Source organism: Castor canadensis, chromosome 11, assembly GCF_047511655.1.
Source record: "Castor canadensis chromosome 11, mCasCan1.hap1v2, whole genome shotgun sequence".
In the NCBI taxonomy this organism is placed as follows: domain Eukaryota; kingdom Metazoa; phylum Chordata; class Mammalia; order Rodentia; family Castoridae; genus Castor; species Castor canadensis.
In genome coordinates, this window is record NC_133396.1 from 116,650,349 (window position 1) to 116,668,981 (window position 18,633).

The following is an 18,633-nucleotide window of genomic DNA, read 5'->3' on the forward strand; positions in this document are numbered from 1 at the left end:
AAGAACTTTGAACTCAGCAGTGTAGAAGCACATGCACCCTCAGTCAAAATGGTCTTGGAGAATCTCCCTTTATTCTTCTGTAGGGGGTCAAAGATAAACACCACATTGATTTTAATAATTATTATACTTAACTGAAAATTATAAGAATATCATTTCCTTGGCCTTTTCTTTTGTAAAAAATGAAGATAAATTTATAAACTAGCAAATAAAATCAGGTTTCTTCCACTTTGCCCTCTTTCTCTTCTTACCCCACACCCAGCCCCACACACTGCAGATTGAAAGTCATATTTTTAAACTTGTTTTTGTTGAGTTGTTTTTATTAGTATCTGTCACATATTTTTGACTGACACATTTCTTGAACAACACAAGAGGCCTTCATGCAGAGCCTGCTAAACTTTAAAGACTTGTTTCTTTCTTCAAAGAAGTCAAATTAATAATTGTCCCAAGAGAAGCAGGAAACTTCTGGGTCTTGACAAACTGGCAGGGAGACTTGGGCAGTGCCTCCCTCTAGCCTGGAGGCCGTGCTGATTTGATTCACCAGTCCCCACAAAATTGAAAAGCCTTCTTTTGAATGGCAGCCTGCCACCAAACATGTTTGTCAGTGTAGGCACTGATGCAGAATAGCATTTAGGAGGCAAGAAAACAAAGTTGAAGAGGAATGGCTATGCTGGAGGGGGAGAAGGAAGGATGGTGGTTTCCTGTACTCCTGTGAGGACATGCAATTTCATTAATTTGTGGAAGGAATATAATTAGGATATCTTCCACACCAAACAACCTCTGCTTAATCTACCTTTATCTTATTTGGGGAGGGATTTGTTTATGTAATTGTGGTTGGTAATGGCAAAATAAAAAGAACCATAAAAATAGTTGTATTTATCTTTTAAGGAAAGTCATAAAATTGGTGTTAAGCATCAGTGATCAAAAGAATAAGAAATTGCTCTTAGTGTGTCTAGTAAATTGAGAGAATAGGTGTTAACCACTAGTGTCATGTACTTGAATTTCCCATCCATTTGCACCTATTTATGTTATGGATTGATAGTGGTATTTCCATGGCTGTTGTTAAATTTTCATCCCCCAGTACCACATCCTGTTTTCTGAGGTTGATAACAAGAGCAAAACCTGAAAGCATTATGACTTAAAACCTATGTTATTTAGAAACCATCTATTCCTTTCTGGCTTTATTTTTATTTTCAATTTGTATAATAAGCAAAGGTAATTAAATGGAATTACCTTTACTTAGGATTATACTCATTCTTGGAATAGTAATATTTAGCAAATGTATCATAAGAATTCAGGGCTTGTGATATGATGCCTAAGGTTATCATCACTAAATATTAGCTCATTACATAAGTTGATTGTCTCCAGAATTTTAACAATAATAATTGGATTACGGATGTACTGCTTCTTACGGAGAACAAAATACTCATTCCCTGTCTAATCTTATGTAATACAATTTATTTTTTGAACAAGTAAACTTGACCATATGAACATTTTGCTAGATAAAGTGACATGACTTTTTTGAAAATTTGTGATTGCTTTCTAATACTTCCATGATTACTGGAAGACTCATAATTTGTAGTATAAAATAGTTACTATGCTTAATTGTTTACTAGAAATTAATACTTGGATCTGATGTTGAAAACTTTTTGAATATGCCCTACCACTGAGCTACAGCCCCCAATCCTTTGTTTTAGTTTTTATAAATATTATATGCCCAAAATCATCATAAAATATTTTTGTTTATAATTCTTCATGTGGGTTTCTTAAAGTTTAATAATACTTTGAAGTATTCTGCTAATCATATTAAACATATTTTAAGCTGGGCTTGGTGTACATACCTGTAATTCCAGTACTTAGGAAGCTGAGGTAGGAGAATCATGAGTACAAGGCCAGCCTAGGCTACAGAATGAGTTAAAGGCCAGCCCAGGCTATGTAGTGAGACCTTGCCTCAAAAAAAAAAAAAAAAACAAAAAAAAAAAAACCCCAAAAAAATGTTTTAAAAGTTTAAAATCTACTCAAACTTTATGATAACACTGCTTTTCACATGCTGAATTCTATATTAAAGATTTCATTCTCAGATTTTAGGTAAGGGTGTATAGCCATTAAAGTAGGGAAAGGTTCACATTGTGTTAACATTTCACTCCTGAGGCAGACCAGAGACATTGACTCTGCAAAGATCGTTGTGCCTGGATAGGAGTGTTGTTTTATTTTATTTAAAGAATTCTGAACATGACTATTTTTGTGTATCTTTAAACATATGGCATAAAAATTGACTTGAAATAAGCATAAAGAATATTCAACTCTTTTTTTTAAAAGCAATTACTAGATAAGTATGTAAAATTATTTAAATATCTACATTTGATACTGTAAATCTTTTGTGGATTGTTTGCTCCAATTGAATTGAGCTTATAGTTTCTTATACATATATATAATTTCTGAAAAATAGATAGTATGATTGTTTCTGACTAGATTGAAAGCTTACATTTGTATCATGGTTTAAACTAGTTATAAATTCTGTTTTATTGTATTCAGGCACATTGCTTTCATATGGCAATTTATCACATGAATGTATGTGAAATTTCTTCATTTATTAAATTTCAGATTTTGTATTTCAAACCAGAGCAAGACTTAAACATTTTTCCATAAGTATAGCTTCAGGTAAACAAGCAATTTTAGTCCTGAAAATAGCTTCTGCTTCTGTCAACACATTGTTTATTTTTTCTCTGAGATAAAAAGTTCAGTTTTCTGATATTTGTACCGAGATAAAGTCAGTAAACAAGATTAATATCGTGTGGAAAAGGTTGTCAGCAGCCCTGGCAAAGGAAATAAGTTGCCTGTACATAGAACATACTGTAAACTGAATAAAAGTGTCAGGTCCACCATGAGATAATGTGATCATGAACCTCTAACAAAGCATGACATAGGCACAGTCGGCTTTTCTCATAGCCACAGTGTAGAAAATGGATTACTGTATTCCAGGGATACCCACTGGAATAGCATGAAAACCACATTCCGAGATGAATGCAGGATGTGGTCCTGGAGTTGAGCCACATTTACCTGCAGTGTACCGACCATAGGCTTATTAATGCCATTATCTGTGCACATTTCCAATATTTGCATTTCTTGGAATTCCAGAGTCTGTGCTGGCATCTTTGTTACCCAAGGGATACAGGAAGAAAGACATTTTTGAAAATGTTCCCTTTCAGAGGCATTTTATTTCCTCACTATTCTGTTTAAAAATTCTACTCTATTCAAATGGTGCTTCTGTAATTAAAGATGGATCTTCTGTGTTATGAGAGAGCCTAACTTAGCATCTTTTGTTGTGAGTTTGTGCCTTACCATTTGTGATGGTAGATTCATTCATGCCTGGTGCTATTTTTTCATTCCCTTTGAGAAACTTCCATAAGATAGGCAGGCCTTGCAATTATTTTAAAAATGAGATTACTTCATCAAAAATTTATTTGAAATTTTCTTTATAAAATTTGTAATTTTATTTCCAAATAAAGAATTAAAATATTTTTCTTTTTTAGGTAAAACTGCATTTCATACAATATAAGCACAGAGCTAATTCCCAGTGTTGTAGAGAAACTATAAAATGGTTATTCACTACCTCCTTTACCAAAGTTCTTGTATGCATTTGAATTTAATACACTGTATATATTCTTTATATTTAGGAACTAACTACAAATACATTGGTCCACAGAAATAATCATCCCACCAACTCCAATCAAATGAAACTGCCTTTTCACATAAAATTAAATGCATGTGTAATTGGTCAGTATTTGGAAATAAGATTCACTGATCAGTTCCTTACGAAGGATATCCACACTATTGTAAAGATGCTTTAAAAATAGTCTTTAAATAATTGGGTGTGCTAAACCCAAAAGATCCTTCTTACCAGGAATTAAGTTATACTTTTGGTCTATGCAGTTTTGTCTTAGATTTGAGAATGAATGTTGTTGATTCCATTTTTGAATGATGTCCTGATGTCCTCAAACCACTGTGTCCCTGTCATCCACTGTCTTTTTGCAAATCAATCTGTGACTTAACTTTTTGTTTTCAAATCTCTCTACAGATGCCCACTCCTGGCCCTGTCAGTAACAAGAGGATGGTTCACTTCTCCCCAGACTCCCATTGCCATGAGTAAGTGCTCATTGTATTCATATAGCTTGACTGGGTCACTGCTTTAGGGAAATTGGTAGTGATTGCTGGGAAAGTGGTTTAATTTGTGTTTATCTTTTTAAAAAGTAAATATCACATACCAATGGTAATTGTGTAAAAACAATTTAAGTGAAACTCATGATAGAAATTTAAGTAAAGATGATTAAATATATTTTTGTGAGAGTTTGACACTCATGCCTTTGTTGAAACTTGTGTATTATCTGAAAACATTTAACTGTCCATGCCACTGAATAGCATCAAGACCTTCTACTCTCCCATCTTTTCTTACTCGGTGCCCCAACCCCTTTGAGGTACTAAAATGAAGAGTAGCTGGTTTTCACATTACTTCTCCACTCTCTACTCCTGCTTTGTATTTGTAAGTAATAGTAAAGAGCTGTGAAGGAAACAGAAGACATGTCTCTTGAGCAAGAAAACTACTAGGCAATTCTTTAAAGTTGAGCAGTTTAGCTTTGACTCTGGTAAATTATTGATGGAATTTCTACATGCTAATTCTACTTCTAAATAATTTTGTTAGAAAAGCATAAGTTACATGTTTTAGTTCAGTGTCATATATCTCCTATGAAGTTGGTTGAAACTGAGGAAGGCCATAAAGTTTTGAATACATTAATTAATTATCGGATTAATTTTTTTCTGGCCTGCAATCATATTTGCATTCATTAGTTTCTATTTGTTTAATTTACTTGTTAACAAATATAAAATAGAATTCGTTGTTCAGATGTAGCAAAATGGTATCCCACAATCTTCCCTTTTGCCTTCCTAATTGCATATTATCCTCTGAGACCATCTCTGTCTTTTTTTCTCTCAGTCAGGAAAAAAAAAACACAACATTTTTTAAATCTCAGAATGACAACCAAAAGGATTTTTAAAAATATTTTCTTCTTAATTTTCTATTTTGATAATATCAGGCAAGTAAATTTAGAGATTTTTTTAAAGAAAAATTTTTATTTGGTAAAGAGTTTAAATGCTCTGTGGGCAGACAAATGTTCTGTTTATTGTCACTGAGTACAGTTCCTGGCATATTTTAGACAGTCAGAAATAGTTGGTAACTGAATGAAGACCTGAAGGTGTGAATTTAAAATAGGGCAAATTGAATGATGTCAACTGGAGTATTCCCTCTAAATTAGCACACATGACCCTTAGTGTTCCCCCCACATCCCTTCTATCTCATTCTCCCCAGTAGTTCTCAAAACAATTAAATAAAATCTTCCAGGGTGGAACCCAGGTAATGCCAGTTTGTTCAGATTACATTGTCTCAACACGCAGGACTTCTGCAGTATTTTGTGCTGACCCCTTCTCTTCCATTTCCTCCTTCATTACCTTAAAGAAAGTTCAGGTTTTTTTCATCTCATTATAGGATCCTTGTGGATCTTTTTCCCTCTGGCCTTCCGCTGTTTCAGTTTATACTACTTATTTCTGCTACTCATGTTCTGTTCTGATCACTTTATTCCCTCACTTAAAATCTCCTGTCCAGTGCATGAACCTCAAGACATTGCTAAGCGCCCTGCACAATCTAGCTTTGATAAACTTTTCACCTTACTTTTCATTCTCCCTCATAAATGCTTTGGACCAACTAATGAGTATCACCTATACTTCACTGCTCTCTTTACCTTGGGATTTTGCTCATGCATTGTATCCTACCTGTACCTACCAAGATCCTATTTGTTATTCAAGATTTTTAAAAATTTATTTATCAGAATGTACTAGAGCAATTAACAGAATACACAACTAGCAGTAGCTTAAGCCAGAGGTTTTTTGAGTTTTGCTTCTTTTTGTGTTTTTGGTGTTGGTGTGTTCTTCTTTTTCATTTTCGCATGTAGAAAGTCAGGGAAAGGAGTGTGTTTAGTACAAGTTTAAGGCCCAGACTATTTCTGTTTTCCACCTTATTATCTATATTCGTTGTTAACATTGCTATAGCAAAGTACTGCAATCTGAGTGCCTGATACAACTGACTTTATTTTCTAACAGTTCTGGAGTCTGGAAGCCTGGGTGTTGGCAGGGTTAGTTCCTTTTGAAGGCTATGGGGGAGAAAGTTTGTACCTGCCTCCTTGTACTGATGGGTTGCCAGCAATCTTTGGTGTCCCTTGGCTTTTGATGCATCAACTCTGTATTTGCCTTTATCTTCACATGATATTCTTATGTATCTTTGTGTCCAAATTTCCCCTTTTATAAAAACATAGACACAGACATTTAAGAACATTTTAAAAGATCATACTGAATTAAGGCCCACTCTAATGACTTCATTGTAGTTGGGTTATTCATATAAAAACCCTGTCTCCAAATAAGGTCATATTTTGTATTACCAGGTATTAGGACTTCCAACATATCTTTGGGGGAAACAATTCAAGAATTATGTTATGATACCATTCTTTCATTCTTACCTTTTTCCCCCTTATGTTCACATACTTATAGCCTCACAGTTGCAAGATAACTGCTTTTGGCCCACATTTCATGTCTGCTTTGAAGAGGGCAAGACAGTCCTAACAGCTCTCCTGTTTCACCTTCTATGAAGAGACCTGGCTCCCCTTTATTTTCATTGGCCAGAACCGGGTTGTTTGATTGCCCACATATGCCAGAAATTAGGAAAGCAAGAGCTAGTTGTGATTTACTCAAGTCTGGCACATAGTTACCCCTTAACAAAGAAGGCTAAGCAGAATACTGTTAACCAAGTAGCTACCGACAACATGTGTCATATGCAGCTCATGGATTCCTCCAGATCTATACACTGTGTTCTGTCCAAACTTATACATCATATGCAGAATACCCTTGCCATCTTCCCCAGAAGTGACTTTCTTCAAAGTCCATGCAATTACTTCTCTCTGAAGACCTCATCCAGAACCTCTGAGGGACAGGAAGTTTTGACCAGATCTGGCTTGTAGCATAGTGGTACAATACAGAATTGTGGAGAAGGCCAGCCATCTCAACTAAATCTCCCATTCAGGAAATGGGATGCCACTCACACATCCGCTTAGGCAGGCAGTCCTCCCGCTCTCACCTTTCTCAGAGGACCTGCCTTGTCATACATCTTCCTAAGACCACAGCTGATAGGTTCATTGCAGCAGATGTTCTTCCAGGGTACTGGGTAGATTTAGCAGCCCATTTCTTTCTGGTGAAATCCAGGGCTTTGTCATTTCCCTTTAAGGAGTTAAATAGTTACAGATTGTTAGTAACAAGGTAATTGTTTGGGCACTGGAATCTCTTAAAAGTTTAGTTGGTTTCTCTTGCACCGTTCCATGCTAGAGAATCTGCTGGCCTTGACGTTCTTCCTGTGCCCCTACTTAGCCCCTACTGCAAAGGCTTCTGACCTGAAGCAACTGGAAACAGTGTCCAGTCTTGAAGATGTCTTTGTTGATAGGTTCTTCTTTATCAGGAAAGTTCAACGGCAAGGTAATCAAGTCTGAACTAGAGGCATAACTGAATAAATCCTGTCACTCGCAAGTAACTTGATTCTAGTTCCAGACCATTGCCTGTGTTCCAAACTTGGTTTTGCAACCTGTGATTCCCTATTATGAAACTTTCATTCAATTTAGAATGTAGTTTTTAGGCTCTTTTAACAAATCTTTATTTCCAGCTCTGTCTTAAGGTCTGTCCCTTACCTAGGTAAAGCCTCTTGGGAGGGAGAAGCCATAGGACATGGCATAAGGATTCTGTTTTGTACAAATAATCACACAAATATCTTTGTTCACACACACACACACAGTCTCAGTTTGTTACCTTAAAATGATATCCTTTTAGGAATTAGCCTGTCTCTTTTAAAACTGATTCCATTTTCCTTCATTTTGTCTCCTTCGTTATGAAAGAGAGAAACCCAATATCTGAAAATTTCCTTTAACAGAAGAATGTACATGGTTTGTGAACAAGGTATGGCTAGGGATAGTTTTAGTTGTGTGCTTCCCACTTTCTAGCTTGAGTAAGTGGGTCCTCCCTTTCTCTTGCCTTTCTCATGTTCAACCTGCTCCCTAGATCTGATAAGAAACTGGTTCTTTCCCCACCCCAATTTCAGCATGTCATAGTAGGAAAACCAAGATATAATAATCTCCAAGAGAATAATGGTGTCATGGTCAGCAGTACCTTTAAGCAAGCCAATCTCTAATCCTTTGCTTCCACCTATATATAAACTTCTTTCCTGAAATTCATCGGCCATGGTTATTTGGCTGCTGCTGTTTTTTGTTTTTTGTTGTTTGTTTTTTTTTTACAACTACTTTTCTCTTGATTTAGGGAAAAAAGGACAACTCCCATCCTGATCTTACTTTGATGAAGTATAAAAGCATCTTGAGTTCCAGAGAGACATTCTAAATACTGTACTGGTATTCATTGATGTTGAGGGATTGAATTTGATGATTAAAGTCACAAAGCATTTTGCAAATTTGGTAGGTAGTTTCTAATTTTTCTTTTTAGCAACTGATAGATGAATAAAAGTGCCTCTACCTCTAGAAATCATATATGTAATTTGGCTTAAAACTCTGGAGGAGTTCAGATAATTAGTTGGTAGTGAGCAACTTCTCTAACCAAATTCCCCTCATTTCCATTTATCAATAGTGTAAATAGTTTCTGAACACTGAAATCTGTAAAAATAAAACATAGATGCCAAAAACAATTTTCATCAATGAATACATGAGCTAATTTGGGGGAAAATCTCATTAATGATGCCTTTCTAATAAAAGTTTACATTGTAGGTATAGTGTTTCAAGATATATCCATGCTACTTTAATTAATTAAATATGATTAGTCACTGCTGCATTTTTTAAATGGCTAATTGTTGCCAACAACCAACCAATTGTCATCAGCATGGTCCCACTGATACACCTTTCAGAATAATTTTTTTAGTTTACTGGTTTTTTAGTCACAGAAACTTAGGAAAATTTTGTGTTTGTGCATAAGCACATATTTTCATTGCAGAAGAATATGATAGGGTAACTAATAAAAGGCTTTGAAGCATAAAAATATATTGGGATGAATTTCTGTGAGGAAGTGAATTAAAATAGGAATTTAAGAAGAAAAATTAACCATGTAAAACTTTTCAACTTTCTAAAAATGTAAATCCTGTTTTTATTTCTATTTTAAAATAGATGATTGGGGATAACAAATCACAGTGATAAATTCCAAAGTATACACTTTAAAGAGTACATAATGAGGGCTGGAAGTGTGGCTCAAGTGGTAGAGCACCTGTTTAGCAAGCATGAAGCCCTGAGTTCAAATCCCAGTACTTCCATAAATAAATAAATGAGTATATAATCATTTTATTTAAAAATATCAATATATAACTGATAGAAAATTATATGTTTTACAAATACCAAAAATGTGTTGAAAAATTTTAGGTGTCTTCATTAAAAAACATTTGAGGGGGATATTTTCATGACTGTCTTAAGCAATGTGCATTTACACATGAAAAAGATCACTAATGGACACACAGTCTTTTCAGAAAAAAGTAACAGACTATCCAGCAAATAATGTTTGAAACAAATAGTGGTTACATGAAAAATCTGGTAGTGTTCAGACCCAGGGCTTTGGAGAGGCACAACCTCTTTTAAGGAATCCTTCCTTCTCCCAAATTCCTGCAAGAATTCTCACTTCAGGGTTTATTTATGCTTGTTCATTGTTACCACATCTTTCTTGGATTATAACTGTAATATGGCTGCTTTATTCCATTTCCAGTGAACTTGACAAGGTTGGAGACTTCATCTTGTTCTTTGAGTCTCTTAGAATATCCAGCACAATGCCTTCATGTCACATCACAGGCTTTCAGGTCACCATTATCACGTTCTGCTGCTGGCTAGATGGAAGGTGTTCATGAGGCACTAATTGAATACGTGCTGAGTGTAACTGATGTTTGACAAGCAAAGCAAGTACCAGTGCTAGAATGGAATTTGGATCCAACTGCCTGATTTTTAGAGTTGAGAACTGAAAGCTCAGAAAGGTTAAATAACTTGCTGTGGTTCACACTGTAACTTTCTAGGAGAGAGAGAAATAAGCACTAAAATTTATCATCTCTGGATGATGGGACTATATATTGGTTTTGTATTATTTTGAGGTGGGGGGCATATTTTCAAACTTTATTTCAGTGGACATGTTACTTTCACATTTGGGGGGATGATGAATATTAGAAAAAGAATCATACCTTAATATAGTTATATTGCATAATTCTTCTAAGTAGACCATGGCATTTACATGTGTTACTGATTCCGTATCTGTATGAGCACTGTAAAGTAACCTCCTGGTTACCAGGGTATGAGCCCTGGTAGAAGAATATGAGAAAACTAAAATCCAAAGTGGCTCTGCAACTTGTTCTAGGTCACCTGCCACTAAGTAATGGATCAGGAACTGAAGCCAGGCCCTGCCGTTCCTTCCGTTACAACTCAGACTTAAATTAAGTGTAATAAACATCAAGACCTCATTGTCATACTTTATCATGTCCCTTTATTTTCCATGTTCTTAGCTTCTCAAATTCATTCTTTTATCCTTAAGCAGAAATCGTAATCTTCGATTTCTTTTTATCATTTTATATCACTCTCTCTAGGATGGCCATCCAGCTAGCAAATGGTTTAGTTTCCAGAACTAGTGTCAAGACACCCCTTCCTCATGCTTGCACAAGAATATAGGGAATGTATAGATTTATAGTGATTTTTGTGTAGTTCTCACTGATTTACCATAGAACTTATAATAAGAACCTGTCAAGAAATAGTCATTTAAGTTGCTAAGTATTTTGAAAATCCTAATTGGATAGTAAATCAACAACTGTGGTTCCTCTAAATCAATATTTGTTTTGAGCATCTTGTGATGGCACATGTCTATAATCCCAGAACTCAGGAAGCTGAGGCAGGAGGATCACGAGTTCAAGGTGTGCTTGAGCTACATAGAAAGACCCTGTCTCAAAAATATTTTTTGTTTTCTATAGGGCCACCTAGAAGTGACTAAGCAAAAGAAACAAGGCTACTGATCTGGGAAGGAAAAAAGATGTTTTTAGAGTTGTTAGAACAATGTGCAGCATGACGTCATGTGGGAAGGCTCACACACTGAATGCTTTCAGCTCAGTGTATGAGAAGAGTGGAGGCAGTTCAGTAAAGCTTAGGTAGTTTTTCTATAAAATAATATTTTATAATGATTTCCATCATTGAGAAAATCCTTTGGTGAACAGTCAACTTTGCCACATACATGCTGCAATATAGAGTCTTGTTTTTAAAGTTAAACCAGCATATACTCTGGGCAGAGATTAGGAAGTCTTACAGAGCATCACAATGAAGGGCTGGGAGTGTGGCTCAGAGGTAGAGCACTTGCCAAGTATGTGCAAAGCCCTGGGTTCGATTTCCAGATCTCAAAAGAAAGAAATCACAGTTATGAAAATGTGATTGTTTAAATAAAATAATACTTTGTGCAACTTGTTTAAAATTCCATCTATGAACTATTTCCTTAGAAAACATATTTATTTAAAGTCTAATCATTAGTATATGATGAGTTGATTTTACTAGGAAATATTTAACACAAATGTATTAAACACTCACTTATACAACTAGAAGTCTACACAAAATGTGACAAAAGCCTCAATCCAGCTAAAGCAGAAAAATTAGTATATAAATTTTGAGTAAAAGTAAGTTATGAAGTTTGTGTATAATTATTCTGTTGCCTTTTAAAATATACAAATATTAAAATATGGAAAATATATGACTACATTTTCAAAAAAATATGCAGCCTTCCTTTATGTGATCCGTAAGTGTTTACGGAGTTCTTTCTTTTCTCTGTAACTATTCTCAATCACTTACAGGATATTTTTTAAGTATAAATAAGTATGATCTAATACTTAAGTTTTAATTTGATGTTTATATTTTGCTTTTATTTTAAGAAACAGATATTTACCTGAGGAATTGTATATAGATCAAACTTATTTTAAATGCATATGAGTAACTCATTACATTCCTGTGATGAATTCCTTTATAAAGCAAATATTCACCCCTTATTTTATCTTTTGTGTAAATATCTAGCTTGCATTTGCCTGGATTAAAGGTTACGTTCACTGGGAATACATTTATACTTTGAAATTTAGCATCTATTGCTTTATAGGGGAAGTGGCTTTAACTCTAGATTGAGATAAATAAGATGTATGGATCAGTTCCACCCCCGATTTCCTGTGACTTTCTTGGGTGAGTCATTTCGTATTTTCATATGTCTTAATTTTTAGTTACAGAACAAGTTTAATAACAGTCCTTTCTTAAGATAATTTTAGAAAGTACCTATATAAAAACAGAAGGATTATTAAAGTATGTATAAAACATTTCAAAATGATGATAATAATACTTTGTCATTCAGTATATTTTCTTTTTCAGAGCATTTTCACATGTATCACCATTTTTAATACCTCTGTGAAGTAGTCATAGTACGTATTATATCCCCATTTTACAAATAACTTGAATTTTCTAAACTCATACGTTATAAATTCACTCTTACCAAAAGTGAATTAAAAAAACAAATATATTAAGCTCGTATTATGTGTGTGGTGATATGATAAACCTGTGGAGGATCCTATAAGTAATACCCATTAGCACTAATTTGTCTACAGACCAAAAATAGTTATTATATGCAAAAGCTCACAGAATAAGCCAAACATGGTGGTGCATACCTATACTCCTAGTTACTCAAGAGGTGGACATAAGAGAATCATAGTTTGAGGCCAGCCAATGCAAAAAGTTAGCTAGAACCTATCTTAAGAACAAGCTGAATGTGGTGGTACATGCTATAATTCCAGCTCCTTGGGAGGCAGAGGTAGGATGATCTCAGTTCAAGGCCAACTCCAGCAAAAGTACAAAACCCTGTTTGAAAAACTAAAAGAATCAAAAGAACTTGAGTGTGGATCAAGTAATAGAGTGCTTGCTTAGCAAGCACCAAGACAATGAGTTCAATCCTCAGTACTGCCATGGAGTGGGGGGAGAAGGGGTTGGAGAGGAGCTCACAGAATAAAAGTTCACATATTACAGAGGTAGAAAATTAATATTTATTTTAAGCACCTACTGTGTGCCAGGTTCTTAGTCCTATTTAAAATTCCTCATACTGAGAAGGACTGATTTTATTTTTATACATGAGGAAGGAACTGAGACACAGAAAATATAAGTAACATGTCAGAGGTTGCCTAACTGCTGAATGCTGCAGCCTGCATCCACACCACACTTGCTTTTTTTGTGTCTTACAGCCACACCAGGCAAAACATCCTGAATTTTTATTAGTAATTTAATAAAAAGAAATGAAGATTTTGAAGAGCCTCTTGAGCATAATTTTAGAGTTGACTTTTTGTTTCATAGAGAAAGCTAATAGATGAGGAACATCTTTGTCATCCTTGCCACCTGATCCTTAGAACATAAGAACTGGAAAGAGTCTTAAAAGATTACCCAACCTGGTGATCTCATTCTTCTGTTTCCCTTTTTTATTGTTGTGGGGTATAGGGGGCGGGGAGTGTTTTGTTTTGTTTATTTTTTGAAACAGGACCTTGCTTTGTAGCCCATGCTGGCTTTAGCCTCCTGAGTATGGGATTACAGAGATGCATCACTGCACCAAGGTCATTCTTCTAGTCATAGAGAATTACATGTTTGCTATGGTTGATAAAGCTCTGTTCTATATCTCAAGCTATTCCTTTATTTAGTTGTTGTGAAGGCCTCTTAGATACCAGGCACTATTACAATATTAAACAAGATGGGCATAATCATTATTCTCATGAAATTATGAGGATTAATAGAAGTAGTAGCTATTGTCAGTAAATATAAGCATAAATGTATAGTTATATACTGGCATGTAATGTGTTATTTTATAGTGAACTAAATAAAGTAAAACTTTTTAAATATGAGTATGAAGTGGACATAGAACCGGGAAGGCTTATGAGACCACTGGGAACTAAGTGAATTGGAGATGAGAAGAGAAAACACATTCTGCATTCAAGAAACTAAAGGAATGCTAAAGCAAATCAAGTAATGAATGCAAAGAAGAGCATATATGAGAGTGAAGAAGGGTGGCAGAGACCAGATGTTACCAAGCTTGGCATATCACACTAAGGATTCTTTCTCTTAATAGTAGTGAGAAGCCACTTAAGATTTCAGTTTGCTTTTATTTGTTTTCTTGTGAGAATGAAACCCCTCTCATTTTCTATAGTAACACCTCTGCCTTAGTCTTTTGGCATCCTCAGTTGAGGATGCTACCAAGACCTAGAGTTCTTAGCCATGTGCCCTCAAAACTCTGTTACAGGGTACTGGGTTAGGAGTTTGGCATGTATTTCTACTTACTCATTTCCCTTCCTCCTTTCTGTTGTATACTTCTTCATACTTACAGTTCTTGTCAAAAAAAAATTATGGCTCACAAGGAAGATGTGTAGTAGAGAAGATTATATAGCATTTCCAAAGTTAATTCAAATATTCGCTATGACCCAAATAGACCAGTGCTATCCATTAAATGCCTTAACAGTAGTGGATATGTTCTATATCTGTACTGAACGTCATGGTAGTCCCCAAACCATGTGCCTTTAGCACCTGAAATATGGCTAGTCCAACTGAGGAGCTTAATTTTTAATATTTTTTAAAAATTTAATAGCTGTATATGGCTAATGGCTACCATATTGAATGGCACAGATTTAGGTCATTTTGTATTTATGAGACTCACTGTTAAGTTAAAATAAAATTATGCTTCTGAGTCTAAAAATAGAAGCTTACTTCTAATAATAAAAGTCTAATGTAAGCCACAATTGTTCTTTCCTTCCTAAAAGTATGCTTTTAGAGGCTTTGTTCTTAGAGCCCTCAGTTAAGAATCCTGATGTTGGCTTTGTCCTTTAGGTGTAATATTAATTGACTTCCCTTGAAATGCTATACATTTCTCCTACCTATTGTTCAACTGTGTAGGTGGGGAAAGGGATTAAGGAAGAAGAAGAAGGAATGAGTGTAGAACTCTGTATCAGCAGAGATTTTAGTTTTAAAAAATCCTTTCCACTCCATAGACACCAGTCACAGCTGCTCTACTTGAAAAACCACTGTAGTGAGGATTCAGTAGGTGAGGGAAGTTCATGTTAGAGCAGAGCCATGATGAACATAAACTGAAATGGTGTGTGTCAGTTCTGTTCGTAGACATGCTTAGACTGCATCCATATCCTAGATGGACAGTTGAACTTGGAAACCACATCCAGCCCCTGAATTATGAGAGTAGACCACCCATCTGTGTCTCTCAGCCCAGCTGTTCTCTCAGTTGGTCAGTTTCAAATTTTTTGTGCTCCATGCTGCCAGGTATTTCTTTGACTGTCAGGCTCCCTATGAACCCCTCTGGTATCTTGATTCCAATGTAAATAAATATAAACAAACATCCCAACTACTCCATTCACATTCAGCATATTTGTTTCTTCTCCGAGACCTTTAGGTAAAATTGATTTAGTTTTTTTAAGACATTGCTACCTTTGTATTTCATATTCACTCATTTCTATTGAAAATTATTAAGTTACTATGCTGTAAAAGCAGAAAAAGGAAGGAAGGGAGGGAGGTTAAAAGCAAAGGAGGGAGAGAGTATTCCTTTCTGCTCTGCTAGTTGGTGACAACAGGTATAATGGTTGGAAGCTTTATATCAGAATTGCTAAATTCAAATTTCAGCTCGCTACTCAGTTCTGAAATCTTGGATAAATCACTTGATCTTTCTGGTCCCATAGCCTGTTTCTTTTTTTTTTTTTTTTTTTCAAAATGGGGATGTTATCTACCCCTGGAGTGGCTTACAGATTAAATGAGGACAGTGTCTACCCTTGATAAATGTGGGGCACTTCTGTGATCAGCAGCACTGGAATGAGGCTTGGATGGGACAGTACATGCTAACACTTAGTACACCTTATGTCTCTCCATGACTCTGGCATCCTTCATCTGTGTGCCACAGCAATAACCCATGACCCTGGCTCCTCTGGAATAGAACCATCACCCAGAGCTGCTGTAGCTCTGAAGATTTAAATTATTCCACTTTCTGACCACAACCTAATATTCTAGCTACTTTTTTCTTCTGTTTACTACCCTTTTTCTTTAGATTCAAGTAGACTGCCATTCACATTTAGATGAATTTACCCAAATCCACCTTCCTTCACTCTCCTTTTTCTTAGTCTTACAGGCAATGATTTTTTTTTGTCTCAGAGCTTCTTTCATCATTTACTATACTGTTTAATCTCTTCTTTGAAATTTTGTCAACCCCAAGGTCCTGTCCTCCTCTCCTTTCCTCTTTTCTTCCCTCCTCACCTCTTTTCTTGTCTCCTTCATCTCCTTTCCTTCCCTCTCCTCCCCTGATCTCCTTTACCTCCTCCTCCTCTTCCTCTTCTTCCTCCTCTCCTTCTTCTTTTCTCTCTCTCTCTCCCTCTCTTCCTCCCTCTCTCTGGAGGGTTGTCTTGAAAGTCTGTCCTCAAGAAAGGATGGATTACAGTATATCTGCTTTATTTCTTTACATCTCCATTCTTTCTCACCCAACTATGACACTATAATCCTTACTCCTTTCTACTTCCTAGAACTTCTCAGGAAAAGTTCACCAGTGACCTCTTCCCAATTTCTGCCACACAGGTTTTCTTTATATTTAACACTAATGACTACTCCTTGTTTGAAACTATTCCATTCATGGTTTCACTAATACCACTGCCTCTTGGAATTCATGCCTCTGAAATTTAACTTTCAGTCTTTCTATCCAAACCCCACTAGAAAGTAGGAAAACAATGCAAACACATGACAAAGAAGGAAAGGACAATTCATGTTGTGCATGAATGTTGGTGCATGGAAGCCACCCTGGGCCATATAGCAAGACCATGTCTCAAGGAAGCACTTGGAAAGTTGTAGCTATCCCAGCTGATAGAAGGAATGTAAACTTACGTTTGCTAAAGGAAATGCCAGTTTGCCCCTCACATACCCAAGAAAAGCTGACAACTTAAAAATAAGGTATGCATCAAGCTGAAATAATATGTATCAGTAAAGAAAGTTGATTATTTTCCTCTTGAAATTCACCAAAAATAAGAACGTTTTGCTGCAAGATAATAACTTTTGGAGATTTTCTCCATGGAGAGAAACTTGTATGATCATCCTATCACCTCATTGCTTTTCTGATTGATTTTATTGTGTCTTTTGGATATTAAATGCATAATGAAAGATACTTGAGAAAAGTTTTCAGTATAAAGACAGATTAAAAGCAATCGAGGGAACCCACTCATAGTATAATTAGAATAGATTGATACGTATCTTACAAACCAAATATAATAAAAATGTTAATGGTATAACCTAGGTAGTGGGAGACCCATATACTCCACTGCCACCAATAGATATGTCATTCAGCTAAAATCAACAAAGAAACTTCAAAAGTAATACATACGTTAGGCCAAATGGACATAATGAGACATCTACACACTTGTATTTCACAAAAGTACAAAGCAATACACATTCTTTTCAGCAGCTCATGGAACTTTCTCCAAAATAAATCATATTTTAAGACACAAAGCAACTCTCAACAAATTTAAGAAAATTGAAATAACTTCCTGTATCATGTCAGATCAAAATGGAATAAACCTAGAACTCAACAACAAAAGAAACCACAGAAAATAATCAAAAGCATGGAGACTGAACAACATATTGCCAAATGAGTGGTGAGTCATTGAAGAAATAAAGAAAGAAATAAAAATGTTTCTAGAATCTAATGAAAATATGACTTACCAGAGTCTGTGGGACACAGCAGAGACCATGCTAGGGGGAGTGTTTATACCTATAAGTGCGTACATTAAAAACAAAAAGACACCTCAAATTAACAACCTAATGATGCACCTTAAGCTTCTAGAGAAGCAAGAAGAAACCAAACTCCAACTAGCAGACAGAGAGAAATAATAAAAATCTGGGCCAAGCAAAAAATCTATACAAAAAATCAACAAAACAAAAAGTATTTTCTTCAAAAAAGATTAACAAGATTGACAATATCTTTTTTTATTATTATTCATTTGTTCACATGTGCATATATTGTTTGGGTCATTTCTCCCCCCCTGCTCCCCGCCCCCACCCGTCCCTTCTCACCCCCCTTGCTTCCAGGCAGAACCTGTTCTGCCCCTATCTCTAATTTTGTTGGAGAAGATGTAAGCATAATAAGAAAGACAAAGCGTTTTTGCTAGTTGAGGTAAGGATAGCTATACAGAAAGATTCTTAGCATTGCTTCCACGTACAACTTGAAAACAACCCAAGTTGATTCATCTAACTGATCTTTACACTGGTTCCTGGTCCCCTTCTCATGTTGACCTCTGCTGCTTTAAGGTTTCTGTATTAGTTCCTCTGGAGTGGGGATATCAAATACTTTTATGTTTTGGGTTTTCTGCCTATCCCCATACCTCCTGTGTGTGCTCTCCTCTTGTCATGTGACCCAAGTCCAACAACATTGCTGTGTTTGCCCTAGATCTAAAGTCTGCATATGAGGGAGAACATACAATTTTTGGTCTTCTGAGCCTGG

The 18,633-nt window shown here is 35.6% G+C and overlaps 1 protein-coding gene across 14 annotated transcripts in view; it reads left to right on the plus strand.

Moving 5' to 3' along the window:
• Gpatch2 (G-patch domain containing 2) overlaps positions 1-18,633 on the plus strand; it is a 243,775-nt gene that overhangs the window by 101,901 nt on the left and 123,241 nt on the right. For 9 of the 14 annotated variants that reach the window (XR_012438976.1, XR_012438977.1, XR_012438978.1 and 6 more), the window contains one exon: positions 4,076-4,143. Coding sequence is in view for 4 of the 14 variants with exons in the window: in XM_074048296.1 (XP_073904397.1) it covers positions 4,076-4,143 (68 nt within the window). In the remaining 10 variants the exon portion in view is untranslated. Of the gene's footprint in view, positions 1-4,075; positions 4,144-8,397; positions 8,550-18,633 lie in introns of those variants that run through there. The other 5 variants (XR_012438980.1, XR_012438987.1, XR_012438979.1 and 2 more) reach the window with 3 other exon arrangements.